We start from the raw sequence: 15,525 nt of genomic DNA on the forward strand, positions 1-15,525 counted from the left end.
GGGACGGGAGGACCCCCAGGGCTAGTGGCAAAGTCAAGCACGGCAACTGACAAGCCTCTTCCAGCCCGAAGCTCGCTCAGACTCGCCCCTCCCCGCAGGGTGTACCTAGGCGGGTCCATCGCCAGCCGAGGAGAGGGGTGTGGGAAGAGAGGGAACAGGTGCGCGGCGCGTCCCGCCTCTCTCAACAGGTGAATCAACGCAGTTGAGTCTCTGTTCTCGTGATTCACACTCTGCTCGGCGTGACCGAAGCAGGAGAGGGCCGGACCGCGATCCCTGGTCTTCTACTGCCCTCCCGGCGGGCTGGTCACTTGGTTCCAACCCTCTGGGCCGGAGCGCACCTGGGTCAGCCCACTTCCGGGGAGGGAGGTGGGGGAGCCCCTCCCCGCCGCCCACCCCCTAGCCCTGCCCTCCGCTCTCACCCTGTGTACCTGGGCCGATCCATTCCCCGGAGGCACGGGGGGTGGAGTGGCTCGCAGAGCCACAGTGGGACAAGCAAGTTTCTCCCCGCAAGCTGGACGCGTGCTCTTCATCCACGAGGTTTCCTCTAGTTAAAATCCTAGAATAGGGTAGAGTGGGCTTGGAATGGAGACAAGGAGCGGAAGCGGGAAGGGGAGGAGCCGGCACCCCTCCCAGTCTTGGTGGGCGCCGCGCCCCCTACCCTCCCGGTACCAGGGAGGGGACGCGCGGGCGCGACGCGCCCAGACGGCAGCGATGGCGCCTTTGGCCCGCCAGTTCTCCGGGGGACTGGAGTCCTGCCCGCGTGCCCTGAGCTGGGGCGCGGTCGTCTTCGGGTGGCTTTTTCTGAGCACCTTGTGCACAGGTACGGAGCGCGGGGCCCCTGGTGCTGCGGGACGCCGGGAGGGCGCTCTAGAAGGGCGATGCCTGGAGTTCTACAGCGCCCCGGAAGCAGGAGAACTGGGGGAGGGGGGGCGCAGAGATTAAGACCTCCTGATCCCCAAGGTCTCCGGAGATCCCTGTGCGCCAGAGGGAGAGGAATTCTCTGTTCGTGCCTGAGAGCGCTCCCCCGCCCTTGTTCAGAGATAACAGGAAGTGAAACTCCCGGGACAGCGAACCCGGGAGCCGCAGGGAGAATGGGACCCTTTGTGGGGTAGGGGTGAAGGACCACCCGGTCACTGAGAAAGGCGGGGGTGAGGACTCGGTAGCAGGTCGGGATTTCTGAGTCTTGGGGTAACAGGGAAAAGGCACTTGAGGGCTGGATCGGACGATTCCTAGGGGGTGAGATCAAGAAGCAGCGCCCAGGCGTCGTGTGGGTGCGGTATTGAAAATTCCCCACTCCCTAACCCAGTCATGTCGTAAGAATATCTGCGTAAGAGTCTGGTGAAACGGACTTATGAACTAACTTAGAAACCATCTTCTGCTGGATCTGATGTTTGTTTGGGCAGGGGGTTTCAGGGGGACTTTTATCTTTCAGCAAGCACTTTTGGCATATTCATTTGAGATGGCTTTGGGTAGGGCAAGGTGAAAGACTGGTGGTGACATAATTGGGGATTTAGATACTATATGGCGAAGCAATCCAAACAACTCCAGAATCCCCCGGCCCTCCCCACCCCCAAATCACAAAACCTGGAATAACTTGGAACATTTGGTTGTTTTTGAAAAGGGGCGCCTCGAGCACTGTGGGCTTTTGGGGGGGCCATTTGGGCTTGTCTGTACAGGCTACAGACCCTTTCCATGAGAGGGTGGCCAAGGGAAGAGGGGACTGGAAGCAGTTCAGAGGCTGCACTCTGGTTAGAGGAATGGTCAGGATGTTCCAAGGAATCAGGCTGTGTGACCTTGCAGTGGCCACTTCAACCCCTGGGTCTCTTAATGGGCATGATTATCAGAGCTGCCTTGGGGATTAAGGAACAGTGTGTGCCTGGCACTCTCTAAAACCTTACACTTGTAAATGTTGGTGATGTGACAAGTGATGTGGCTCCTTCCTGCTGAAGTACTTCCTTGCGCTCACAGCTGTCCCTCTGCTGACTCTCTTCTTGTCCTCAGCCCCCACCAGCGCCATCCAGGTGACTGTGTCAGACCCCTACCACGTAGTGATCCTATTCCAACCCGTGACCCTGCCCTGCACCTACCAGGCGACCTCGACCCCCACGGCGCCCATCGTGATCTGGAAGTATAAGTCCTTCTGCCGGGACCGCATTGCTGATGCCTTCTCTCCAGCCAGTGTTGATAACCAGCTCAACGCCCAGCTGGCGGCTGGTAACCCAGGCTACAACCCCTACGTGGAGTGCCAGGACAGCGCACGCACCGTCAGGGTTGTGGCCACCAAGCAGGGCAATGCCGTGACCCTGGGAGACTACTATCAGGGCCGAAGGATCACCATCACAGGAAGTACGCGGGATTGGACGGGGTGGGCCTGAGTGGTGGTGTAGGCTCCCTCTCAGAGGTTCATCAGCATAGGTGTCTGAAAGCACTGGCCGAGGGATGGATTCTTCCTTCTACCCATCCATCCATCCCTTTATTTAACAGCAAAGATTTATCGAGCACCTAACGTATACCAGGTACCACTTGAGGCCCTGGAAATAGAGCAGTAAACAAAATTATCAAAGGCCTTCCCTCCTGGAGCTTGAATTCCAGTGAGACAGACAAATAAGGCAAACACAAGCCTGACAGGCTATGGTTCATGGTGTCAAAAAAGAGTCAGACACGACTTAGCAACTAAACAACAATAATAAACACATACTTTCAAGTGCTTAAAGGTAAAGAAAAGTGGGTAATGGAGAGAGGGGCAGGGGTTCTGTAATAATACTTGTAACATCAGCAACAATAAGTAAAATTTACATGGTAACAGGGGCTTGCCTGGTGGCTCAGTGGTAAAGAATCCACCTGCAATGCAGGAGCTACAGCAGACGTGGGTTCAATCCCTGGCTCGGGAAGATCTCCTGGAGGAGGGCATGGCAACCCATTCCAGTATTGCCTGGAGAATCCCGTGGACAGGGGAGCCTGGCGGGCTACAGTCCATAGGTCACAGAGAGCAGGACTCGAGTTAGCACACACGCACACGTATAACTAATGACCTATAAAAGGGCTCCTGTGTGCCAGGCTCTAATCCAGGTTGATGTGAATTAGCTCATTCAGATGATGATAATGGAGTAAGTAGCTTCTGTTGCTGTCACTTTACAAAAACCCAGAGATTTAAAGTGACTTGCACAGGGTCACACAGCTAGTGGGATTATAAGTCAGCCCTTTGGGGCCTAGTCTCCAAGCTAATAACCCCTCTGCTTGCCCAGAAAGGTCAGCAAAGAACCCACCTGGAGGAGGTAACAGGAGTGAACCGAAGGAGTGAGGGATATTAATGGAGAAAGCCTACATCTTGCCAAGTGCTTTATGCCCATATTACACTCAGGACAACTGAGTCACAGAGAGATCAAATAGTTCATCTTGGTGCACACACAGTAAAGGGCTGGCACTGGGATTTGAACCTAGCACTTGTCCTTCACTGTCATGCTACCTGCTCATAGGAGGTGCCTCTTGGGACCAGGTTAGGGGTGGGGAAGTCATTCATTCATTGATCCATTCACTTGGCCTTTATTGGGCATCTGCTAAGCACCAGAAGCTATGGTAGTTGCTGGGGCTAGAGAGGTGATCAGGACAGGTGATCCCTGCCCTCAAGGAGGTGATACCTCTGTGGGATGAAATAGGCAACAAATAAGCAGCAAAAGAGTAACAGGATTTTAGAAGGTGCCGCAGAGTGCTCCAAAGAAAACCCACCTGGGTGATATGTGATCATGACTCAAGACTGTGGTGAATATAATTTGATGAGGAACTGGGTGGGACTGGGCCCTACAGAATCCAGGGGGCAGAGAGAAGGGTGATGGGCAACAGCGGGCAAGGGATGAAGGATGAGTGTTTTAATCATGGGCAGGGGGGCAGAGGAGGGAAGGGGGCATCCCTTTGCAGACCCCGGGGGACCAGGCCTCAGAGCACACCCCTTTTCTCTCTGTCTGGACCATGGGCAGGGACCCAGCCTCTCAGTCTTGTATCGGGGAGGGACTAGCCCTGCTGGCCCTGAATTTCCTTGGGCAGCTGTTCCTGTGGATAATAGACTTTCGGCGGGTGGGGGGCGTGGGAGGGTGGGTGTTCAGCCTGTATAGGCCCCTACCCCATAATCCAGGGGCTTCTCCAGCCTGGATCAGGTATGACCTGACAGCACTGTCAGGACAACTCCCCTACTGAGAGTGCCCTTGAAGGCTGGCTGGAATCATGTCCCCTTTGCTGAGTCCGTCATTGGATTGACCTTCGGGCTCCATCTGGGGCAGATTCTTCCAGCTCCAGAGGCCCACAGGTCCTGGGTTTTCAAGTTGTCTTGACCTGGGCCCGGGTTTGATACAGGCCATGATTTATAAACATCCATTGTGTGTATGTCCCTTCAGGAAGCCCAGTAGCCACGGGAGCTTCCTCCATTTCAGCTTTGAGGATGGAGAAAAGCAGAGTTGCCTTCGCTGTTCCTAGGGTCACCAGCCACCCAGGTTTTAAAAGTGAAAGTCATCCTGGGGAAGTCAGAGTGGTGTGCCTCCACTTGGGTGGTTCCGCTTCCACTTCCATTCTTCGGCGCCTGGATCGGGGCCCTATTTCTACCTCTTCAGGCTGCTTGGGAACCGTGTGCACCCCCACTTGGTAACGCTGGACCTGAGAGCTTGTGGGACCTCTGAGATCACGAGGGCCGCCTCTGCTGTGTGCGGATGAGGAACCAGAGGCCCAGGGAGGTGGAGGGAAGCCCAGCTCCTGTGCCCAGCTGGAGACCTGGCATTTTCTCTCTCTATTTAAAACAATTCGAGCAATGCCCAGCCCAGGTGATGTCAAGACCAGACCCAGACTGGGAACAGGGTGCGGCCGGGAGGAAGGAGGTGAACTCAGGCCTTAGAACGGATCAAAAGAAGCCGGAAAGCCATGTTTTTCGTGAGTTTTGAAAACATAGTATAGGCCAAACAAAACGCATTGAGGCCCAGATCCGGCCCACAGGACCAGATTTCAGCTTCAGGCCTAGGAGCTCTTGGAGGGGGCAGGGGCTGCCTTCAAGCCCCACTCCAGCTTTGGGCAGGGCCCTGGTCTAGGGTTCTGGTTTTAGAGAGGTGCGTTCAGAGTCTGATTCAAAGATACAAGTGGAAAACGATGGGCCGAGAGGCTGTTAGAGAGAATTCAGAGGATTTGGGAGAATGTAGGTTAGAGTTTTAGGATGATTCCATGAAAGAATATATACAAAGGGACCTAACACATAGTGAAAAATCAATTACTGGGGGCTGGATGCTTGACCATAAAGGAGAGCGTCAGTGCCCAAGGTCACCCTACCTTCCCGTCACTTTAAACTCAGTCGCCACCTCCACGACAGAGGCACTTCCCGTCTGAGTTCTGTGCTCCTTATCACCATCTGAAGCACAATATGTTTAAATTTTTTTATTTGTCTCTCTTTCCAGTTAGAAGCTTGAGCCCTGTCTGGGCGGGGATTCCTAGCTGTCCTCTAGAGCAGTGGTTCTCAAACATGCGGGTCTTAGGGTCACTTTACACACTTACTGAGGTCCTCAAAGAACTTTGTTTTTACAGCTAGAAAATTGAGAAATTAAAAAATTATTTAATGATGATAACAAAGTATGCATGCTGTGCTTAGCCGCTTCACATGCTGTGTGAAGTGTCTGATCTTTGGAACCCCCTGGACTAGCCCACCAGGCTCCTCTGTCTGTGGGATGCTCCAGGCAAGAATACTGGAATGGGTTGCCATGCCCTCCTCCAGGGGATCTTCCTGACTCAAGGATGGAACTCATATCTCTTGTCTCCTGCGTTGGCAGGTGGGTTCTTTACCACTCGTGCCACCTGGGAAGCCCTATTAAACTATAGATTGGTCTAAATAACATACTTTTATGAAAAAATAACCATAATTCCCCAAACAGAAAAACCTTAGTGAAAATGTATGGCGTTGCTTTTATATTTTTGCACATCTCCTTACAGTCTGGCTGCATAGAAGCTGGATTCTCAAAGCAGCTTCTGCATTCAGTATATTGTGATAACACATGCTTGTAACCTGTGGAAAACTCCACACTACACTCATGAGATTAAGTGAAAAAGGCAAATATCTTACTATTATGGTGAAAATAACTTTGACCTCAGGGACTCCCCTGTGAAAACGTCTTGGGGAACCCGAGGCTCCACGGAGCACTTTTGAGAACTGTTGCTCTCTAGTATGACAGTACTTCAGATACTGCCTGAAACATCAGATGCATTGAGTGCATCAAATCCTGAATGACTGTATCATGTGCCTACTTGAGGACAGCCACGTGTCCAGAACGCTGAGGAAAGTCAGTGTGAGGAGGAATCTGGTTTCCAGATACTGACCAGGGCCTGGGGACTCCAGGTTCTGCTCTCCTGGAGCCCACCTTCCCCTGGGGAGGGGCTCACGGCCAGTCAGCCCCTAAGCAGGCTGATAGAATTTGGCAGTAGGGCAGGGGAGCTGTTCCAGGCGGGGTGGAACCAGCCCTGTGAGGGTCGTAGAACACAGAGCCAGGCCAGAGGAACAGCCAGGGTGTACACCAAAGTGGGGTGAGCCCAGCACATCATGGGGGACAATGAGCAGGCCAGTGTGTCTGGGGTCTGGCCAGTAGAGGAGGACGGTATGCAGGGGGCTGGTGTGGTAACCAGTGGTCAGATGGCTCCAAAGGCCTTGTGGGCCCGGGTGAGGTGCTGGAACTGTGTGCCGTCATTGTTGTTCAGTCACTAAGTTGTGTCCAACCTTTTTGCCACCCCATGGACTGTAACCCACCAGGCTCCTCTGTCCATGGGATTTCCCAGGCAAGAAATCGAGAGTGGGTTGCCTTTTCCTTCGCCAGGGGATCTACCCGACGCAGGGATCGAACCTTTATCTCCTGCACTGGCAGGCGGATTCTTGATTGCTAAGCCACCGGGGAAGCCCTTGGAATGGTGGGGATAGGCACTGGAAGGAGGTCTTACTATGGATGTGAGGTCTTCTTTCCAAAGCAGGAAGAAGGCTCTGGTTCTTTCCCTCCTGGGTACTGCAGTGAGGCACACAAGTGGCTGCCCCCTGAGCCGCCCTGGGTAAGGGCTGGCGGTCCATGGGGCAGGTGGTGGGTAGGTCCCCGGGAGCCAGAGCAGCTGGGGAGAAGGGCTGTGAGGATGCTCTGTGAGGATGTCTCTGGCCTGTTCTACCTCCAGAGCTCCACAGGCCCAAGGTGGAGTTGCCCAGCGGGCCCCACCCTGCAGAATGGCTGAGGGATTTAACTAATTAGGGCCTGAGGAGTAGAGAGGAAACCGGATGTGGGGAAAGACTTTAATTATCGCTGTCTTTAACAGGCTCCTTGCCTGGGGCTGTGTCACGGGAGCATCCCCAGCCCTGGGCCTTGACCTGGAATGTGTGGACTGATAGCTGGATGGAGGAGGGAACCAGTCTAAGTCTCTCCCTCACACCCCCGCCTTCTGCTGGGTGCAGGAGTCTCCTGCTGCCTGGAGTCTGGCCTGTTTATCTTTGCCTCCTTACCCTGGGTCTGCCCTAGGCTCCACAGCGGGTTGAGTCAGGGGGGTGACTTTTGTTCTGAGAGGTGGGATGGCGAGGGGAAGGGAGGGGGATGGGGGTGTGTGGAGGCCATAGCTGAGTGGGGTCACACCATCCTGGCCCACCACCCCCATTTTCGCCACAGCTGTACAGCTCATCAGTAATTTCCACAGACTGCTCTTCTCTCCAAGACAGGCAAGATAACAGTCCAACCTCACAGGCTGAAGTTCCCCATGTGATGGGTTTAGAACAGAGCCTGAGAGGTGTCAGGCCCTCAGGATGAGGGATTGAATCCCCAGCCCCCTTCCCCCCCAGGCGCCCCTCCCACACATGGCCCTCACCCATCTACCCCCTGCTGCAGATGCTGACCTGACCTTTGACCAGACTGCCTGGGGGGACAGCGGCGTATACTACTGCTCCGTGGTCTCGGCCCAGGACCTCCAGGGGAACAACGAGGCCTACGCAGAGCTCATCGTCCTGGGTGAGTCTGGGTCCTGAGGGACAGGTTGGGGATGGGCCTCTCCTGCTACTTCTGTGTGTCCGCCCTCTGCCCTCCAGCCCTCTCTCTGGGCTCTGTCACCTGCTTCGCTCTCCCCTCACAGCACCACCAGTCACTTGGGCTTCTCTGTACCCTGCACCCCAGACAGGGACCCCCTCCCAGCCCCGCAGCATTTCAAATAAGCCAGAGCCAAACCAAGAGTGGAGAGGAATGGGACCTCTGCCCCTTCCTGGTCTCAGTTTTTAAAAGCACAAAAATGGTCAGAGTGATGGGCATTGAGCCCAGAGGGGTGATGGTGCGTGTAATCGAGAGGCCGCTTCAGCTGCGCCCCCCTCCCCAACCTAAGGCCACATCTCACCCAGCGGTCCCTCTGCCCTGCTGGGATGGTGCTGTGTGGCTTGCATAGTTAGTGCTCCCCTCAAGCAAGCCCTCCCCCCACGTGCCCAGGAGTGGGCTGGGATTCCCGCCAGCAGCCCCTGTCCTGCTGTGAGGCCCCCCCTCCATGTGTGGAAGGGATGCTGCTGTTAGCCAGATGCTCTGTTCTCGGTGGACACATATAGTCCCATGTGGCACATGCTATATGTGACATGCTGTCGGGTCACACATTGCCATCATCACACGCATGATGCAAGGTGGCATACGTGAGAACGAGCCCACATGATGGGGACCACGCCCCAGGGTGCTCAGATCACGTGACGAGAGTTCACGTCTGGGTGACAGAATGCATGCTCCCAGGGCCCACAGAACTCGCGCGTGTTCTTCAGTAAAATGCACAGTCTACATCAGCATGTCTCGAAATTTAGTCTCAAGAGCCAATTATACTCAGATTACTCAGGATTTCAAAGAAGGTTTGTTTACATTTTTGTGGGTTACATTTACAGTTGCTTAACATATTAGAAATTGAAACTGGCACACAAGTATTACCATCAGAGCAAATGACATCATCACACGTGGTGGAGCCTCAGGAAAGCTCCACTGTACCTCTACTGAAGGAGAGTAAAAAGGGCAGTGGCTTAGTTATCAGGAACACAGCTTGGCCTCCGGGATGGGACCACACTTTGAGAACCACTGTTCTACCTGCTGGACCCCCCTCCTGGGGGCAGGCGGCATGGGGTGCTGATGTACGGCCAGGCATGTGGACACCCCTTGAGATACAGCACTTGTGTGGCACAGAGTGGTGGGTGGTACCTAAAGGAGGCACCAGCTGGGCCATGAAACTTGCACAGGGGACCTTCGTGGGCTGTAAACCAGGGCCATGCTGTGACCTTTATGGGCTGTAAGGCACTTTTAAAAAAAATATTTATTTTTATTTGGCTGTGATGGGTCTTTCTAGTTGCAAACTCTTAGTTGTAGCATGTGGGATCTAGTTCCCTGACCAGGGATTGAACCCAGGGCCCCTGCACTGGGAGCAGGAGCATGGAGTCTTAGCCACTAGACCACCAGAGGTCCCCTGGAATGTATGCACTTTTGCTTTCAAGGGCCTCTTCCTCCAGATTAAAAACAAAAATTCTTTTACAGTTAGATTGTTACAAAGACCATTTGTTACTATGTATTCAGTATTATTACAGTTTCTTCTTCAGACTTTACAGTTAAAACATTTTCCTGGGCCCTAGTGCACTGACTTCCTGAGCCTTTTGGACTAGGACTGTCCTTCTTACCTGGGATGGCAGGACCATGTGGGTGTGGAAGAGATGGAATCCCAAACTGAGGTCCCACCTCCTGAGCCCATGGGATGTGTCCTGGCACCCTTCTGGGCAACAGAATCCCCTGTGGCAACAGTGAGTGAGTGAATCATGTGACAGAAGCCTTCTGGAAGATAGCACCCACAGGGGACGGGGGTGTGGAGGGCAGGAACCGCATGCTAGGACCCTCCTAGGCACCTACCCCATCTCTTCTGTAGAGCACGCCTCCACCCTGATGAGCCTGGAGCTGGGCTTCAGGGCAAGGATGGCCTGGGCTGGCCCTGGTCAGCATAATCTGTCTCTCTTTTGTCCCTCCAGGCAGGACCTCGGGGGTGGCCGAGCTCTTACCTGGTTTTCAGGCGGGGCCCATGGAAGGTACGGGGGTGGAGTCCCCCCACATACCACTTATTGCTTCTAAGTATCCTCCCCCTTTTCTAAACAGTTTGCTCGGGCCCCACTAATAACCCCGCCGACTCCAGGCATTTGGTGACCTGGCTCTGGGCTGTGGGGTGGGCTGGGCTGGCTGACAAGGGGCCTGGGGTGTAGACAGGGGGCTCCTGTGACTGGTGTCTGTGGTGGTCTTCTAGCGGTCGGCGTCTGGGCAGCTGGCTCTGTCCCCTCTCAAGGCTACAGCCCATCTTCTTCTGGCTAGGTCTGCTCTTGTTTACTGCCTTGTCCAGATGAGCCCAGGGTGGGTTCCCTGACCTTGGGGCTGACCTGGGTTGTAATGGAGCGGGCATCCCTCTGTGGCTGCACCCCAGCCCCTGGCGTGGAGACTCCAACAAGGGCTGGGGCTACAGCTTCCCCAATGGGTTTTGCAGACAGGCCCCGCCCCAGTGCCCACATCCCTATTCCCTCCCAGGCCTCCTGGCTCAGGGCCAGTTCTCGTGTCCCCGCAGACTGGCTGTTCGTGGTCGTGGTCTGCTTGGCTGCCTTCCTCGTCGTCCTCCTGCTGGGCATCTGCTGGTGTCAGTGCTGCCCCCATACCTGCTGCTGCTACGTCAGGTGCCCCTGCTGTCCGGAAAAGTGCTGCTGCCCCGAGGCCCGTGAGTACTCCTCACCCGCCGCACGTCCCTCCCACTCGGCATCTGTCCTGGGTCCAAGGGGAGGAGGCGCCCATCTGCCTGCCTCCTGGGACAGTGTCACTCTGGAGGTCACGAGGGGAGTAGTTTGGGGAAAAGTGGGCCAAGGAGGACCTGCTACTTTACATTATTATTTACATACTTCAACTCTTCACTTATTTTTCTACTTTTCATTTATTTCAAGTCTTTCCTTTTGAAGGTATAATTTATACACAAGGTAAAAAAAAAAATTCAAGTAGTACAAAACATTGTTCACCGGGAAGTAAAAGTCCTTTTAAAAACAAAATCTGAAGTGAAAAAGGTCAGAAACCAAGTGAGGTTTACAGCCCCACCAAATTTAAGCACCTTTTAACAACCCACATCCACATAAGGATGCTGGATTTTTCCACGGATGCCATTTAAGGACCATCCAGCGCATCAGAGAGGGTCTGGGATTAGACATGGGACCAGAGGTGGAGGGGGAAGAAGCAAACAGGAGAGGCGGGAAAGGAAGAGAGAGCCTCCTTCCTCCTGCTTCCCCACTTCCCGCCTTGGGGAGGTAGTGCTGCCGAGAGCACCTCTGTACTCAGTTATTGGGAAGTTTCCATCAACTCTGACATGGAAGTTCACACAGGCCAGTTACACCCAGACATACCTGCTCTCTTGTTCCTTGTACTGAAAGTAGGCCGTGAGAGCATGCTTCTCTACTAGTTCTCAGTGAGGGTACCTCACCTTTTCCTTTGTCATTGTCAAGTTCACCATATCTTTGGTTGATGAACAGATGACCCTGGCAGCTAGAAAGAAAGAACTTTACATGTTAGGAGCACCTAGACTATGAGAGACCAAAAGAGGGACAGACCTGCCCCCTCTCAAGGCACCTGCTCATTTCTAGGCCAAGAGTGAACACGTGGTAGAAAGAATTACCCAGGTGGCTCAGATGGACGTGTGTTAGCATCCTTACATTTAAGGTTTCCACGTTCCGTGACTCCAGTGTAACACAGTACAAGTAAAATCATAGGCAGTCATCGCAAGCTTGGGCAGGTGGAGGTTAGAGGCCTGGCTGGACCCCTTTACCTGTTGGGAAGTCCAGTGAAGGACTTCTCCTCTCAACCTCAATTTCCTCCTCTGTAAAATGGGGCCACGCAGAGCCTGCTGTACAGTGTGAGTCAGGACCCAGTGAACTGGTGTGTCCCGCATTTAGAGTGGGGCTTGGCCTACACAGAGCGTTCCACGCCCACCAGCTGCCAGACATTGCTGCTGTCAGCACCGGTAATGACCAAGGGCCAGGATGCAAATTAGAGCCCCCGCCACTCACACCATGTGACCTCAGGTGAGCAGCTGGTTTCCTTCTCTGCAGGGTCCTGCCATCACGGGGTGTCATGAGCATTAAGGGAAACGCTGTGTGTCAGGACCCAGCACGGGGCCACGGCTCAGATCATGCTGGCTAATTTTCTGGTCACTGAACTCAGCAGTGGTCAACCTGTTTCACTGCTGCCTGAAGAAATAAAATCCACTGCTCTCTGGAGGCCCGCGCTGGCCATCCCCTCCCTCTCAGCATTTTTAGTTGTGGGCATCTTGCTTATTACTTGGGGGGGGTGGGTGTTAGTCCATTTCACAGGTGGGGTGGGAGTCCCCCCAGGGCTGCAAACAAGTTTGCAGTTAACCCCACTAATTAAGGCAGGGACCAGGACTGTGAAAGCCAGTCCCAGGGCCCCATTTCCTCCATCCTGAGGCCCTGCTCCCCCAAACTGAGATCCCATTAACTCCCCGCCAGAGGCCCTGTTATTTCTGCCACAGCCACAGCCCTCCTGAGCCGTCCTAGAGCAGCAACTCCCAGAGCTAATTATAAAACAGCACATCTGCCAACGGCTGAGGGGCTGCTTCAGTGTGGGGGGTGTGGTGGGGGTGAGCACTGAGCCTTCTGCTGCTGAATCGGGGTGAAGGGAGCTTTCTGAGCCCAATGCCCCACTCCATCTTCCCATCGGAGTTCCGGGACAGAAGCGACTTGCCTAGGCCCGTGACTCTGCCTCAGAGCAGCCACCAGACCCCAGCCTCTTGCCCAGGGAGGAGGGTGCTGGGGAGGATGTGCCCTTGAGCTGTCAAGCCTAGAACCGGGCGGGGGCAGGATGGGTGCAGTCCCCAAGGTGGAAACACTAGGGGAGACGCTTTGCTGGTTGGCTGAGGAAGTGAATGCTGAGGCTCCCAAGATGGCTTCCCATCACCTCGGGGTCTGGAAGACCCTACAGGGAGGACCCAGCAGGCAAGAAAGGGGAGCAGGCACAGGATCCTGCCCCCAGATGATCCATTTTTCTAGCGCAAGGGCTCGGATGTCAAAGGGACCACTTGTTTCTGGCTTGTGGGTCCAACACATGGGTGTTTATCTACAAGACACCTCTGCCCCTGTTGCTCTGTAAGGACACAGGTCCAGGGTGGCCGTGTCCTATGATAAGTTGGCAGCAGAGCTTGACGTAAAACCTTGTCAGATGTTGGGAAACCATTGTACCATCAAACAAACTGGCATTCCTGACTGGGGCCACCAGTGCACACCCTCCCATCCTAAAACTCCTGTGAGGGATAACTCAACGTGACTCATGTCCTCTGACCTCAGGGACCCTATAGCAACCAACCAAGCACCCAGGGAAGCTCCTCAATGGGGGACTGGGGAGAAGGCGTGTGGCCCCTGGGGCCCTTCTCATGCTGTGTGTGTTCTCTCCAGTATATGCTGCAGGCAAAGCTGCCACTTCGGGTGTCCCAAGCATTTACGCCCCCAGCACCTATGCCCACCTCTCCCCTGCCAAGACCCCGCCCCCACCAGCCATGATCCCCATGGGCCCTCTCTACAATGGGTACTCTGGAGACTTCGACAGAAATAGCTCAGGTAAGGCCCTGGGGACAGCCAGGAGTAGCTGGTGGGAGGTGGGGGGGTGCAGGGAGACTGGGCCTTTGGCCATTAAGGGGTCTGGAGTTGGAAGAGGGGGTTGGGGGCAGAGGAGAGGGGGCTGGGAATGCAGGGTTTTGCTCCTGACAGCCAGTCTTCCCCAGTTGGCGGCCACAGCTCCCAGGTACCCCTGCTTCGTGACACAGACAGCAGCGTGACCTCTGGTGAGAACCAATCCTTATGAAATTGGACATGCCTATAGGGGAGGGGGGATGGTCAGCATCCAACCTCTGGAACTGATCACCTCCAACTCCTGTCCCTAGAGATTCGCAGTGGCTACAGGATTCAGGCCAACCAACAGGACGACTCCATGCGGGTCCTATACTACATGGAGAAGGAGCTGGCCAACTTCGACCCTTCTCGACCCGGGCCCCCCAATGGCCGTGTAGAACGAGGTAAGCCTTAGGATCTGAGGGATTCTTGAGGGGGCTGGGGAAAGCTGGTCTCCCTGATAACTGCCCAGGGACGCTTGCTCCACATCCTGAACACAATCCCTCATTCCCTACCATGGCCACAGTGAAGTGTACAGAACCCCGCAGATCATCACTAAATAGGTGAGAAGCCTGGGGCTCCCTTGGGAATGTATGAGCCAAGTGAGTGACACCGCGGGGCCCCGGGGCTCCTGACATTCGCTCCTGACCACCTCCCACCAGTAAGAGACACCTTCCTTCCCTACAGCCATGAGTGAAGTCACCTCTCTCCACGAGGACGACTGGAGATCCCGGCCTTCACGGGGCCCTGCCCTCACCCCCATCAGGGATGAGGAATGGGGTCACCACTCCCCCCGGAGTTCCAGGCGGTGGGAGCAAGAGGCCCCCCTGGAGCGGCCAGGGAACAGCCGGGGTGTGGGGCGGCCCCGAGCCCGCTCTGTGGATGCTCTGGATGACTTTACCCGGCCGGCCTCTGCTGAATCAGGGAGGAGATCTCCCCCAAGCAGCGGGAGGAGAGGCCGGGCCTATGCACCCCCGCGAAGTCGCAGCCGCGATGACCTCTACGACCAAGACCAAGACGACTCCAGGCACTTTCCGCACTCCCGGGATCCCCACTACGATGACTTCAGGTCTAGGGAGCAACCTCACGCTGACCCTCGGGCCCGCTACCAGCGCTCCCGGGACCCTCGGGATGATGGCTCCAGATCCAGGGACCCCCCCTATGACGGGCGGCTACTAGAAGAGGCCTTGAGGAAAAAGGGGCCAGCGGAGAGGAGGCCTTACAGGGAGGAAGAGGAAGAAGAGGAGGCCTACTACCCTCCAGCGCCTCCCCCTTACTCTGAGACTGACTCTCAGGCTTCACGAGAGCGGAGGCTTAAGAAGGTGAGTGATAGGCCCTGAAAGGCTTCCTGGACCCTCTTCTCAAGTCTTCCCCGGCTCACATCCTTCTTTCTTTCTCCCTTGCAGAACTTGGCCCTGAGTCGGGAAAGTTTAGTCGTCTGATCTCAACATTTTGTATGTAGTTTTTGTACTTTTTTAATTGGAGGGATTATTGATGATCTCATAAAACTAATAAAACTTCTAATCACAAGTCCTGAGTCTGGAGGAAAGCATTTGTTTTGCCGCGCGAGGTGGGGAGCCCGGACAGCTGATGTGTGTGTCTGCAAAAGGCCGCGCGTGTCCAGTTCTCCTATGGGACGTGTGTCCCGAGCCAGGAGGAAAAGACCAGCTCTGCCTTCTCCGACTCTGCACCGCCCGGAGTACGTGCCCCACGCTAGCTCCGCCCCGCCCTGCGTGCGCGCTCCGGCCCCGCCCAGACGTGCGCATGCGCCGGGGGCATCCGCTTTCGCGCACTTCAGTCCGGTCGACGGGGGCGCGCGTGCGCGCTCCCCTCCATCCACC

The 15,525-nt window shown here is 55.3% G+C and overlaps 1 protein-coding gene across 3 annotated transcripts; it reads left to right on the plus strand.

Moving 5' to 3' along the window:
* Positions 1-413: 413 nt before the first annotated feature.
* Positions 414-15,214, plus strand: LOC133054231 (lipolysis-stimulated lipoprotein receptor-like). 3 transcript variants are annotated; one of them, XM_061139024.1, is made up of 10 exons: positions 414-820; positions 2,002-2,346; positions 7,875-7,994; positions 10,013-10,069; positions 10,594-10,740; positions 13,472-13,633; positions 13,798-13,857; positions 13,957-14,088; positions 14,372-15,006; positions 15,091-15,214. In XM_061139024.1, exons 1-10 carry the CDS (start codon positions 583-585, stop codon positions 15,124-15,126), a joined length of 1,932 nt encoding a protein of 643 aa, XP_060995007.1. In that variant the 5' UTR covers positions 414-582; the 3' UTR covers positions 15,127-15,214. The 3 variants fall into 3 exon arrangements, with proteins under 3 accessions (XP_060995007.1, XP_060995009.1, XP_060995008.1); XM_061139026.1 differs by lacking the exon at positions 2,002-2,346; XM_061139025.1 differs by lacking the exon at positions 10,013-10,069 and having other exon boundaries at positions 415-820.
* Positions 15,215-15,525: the final 311 nt, after the last annotated feature.

The sequence above is a fragment of the Dama dama genome, chromosome 4 (genome assembly GCF_033118175.1).
Source record: "Dama dama isolate Ldn47 chromosome 4, ASM3311817v1, whole genome shotgun sequence".
NCBI classification, from domain to species: domain Eukaryota; kingdom Metazoa; phylum Chordata; class Mammalia; order Artiodactyla; family Cervidae; genus Dama; species Dama dama.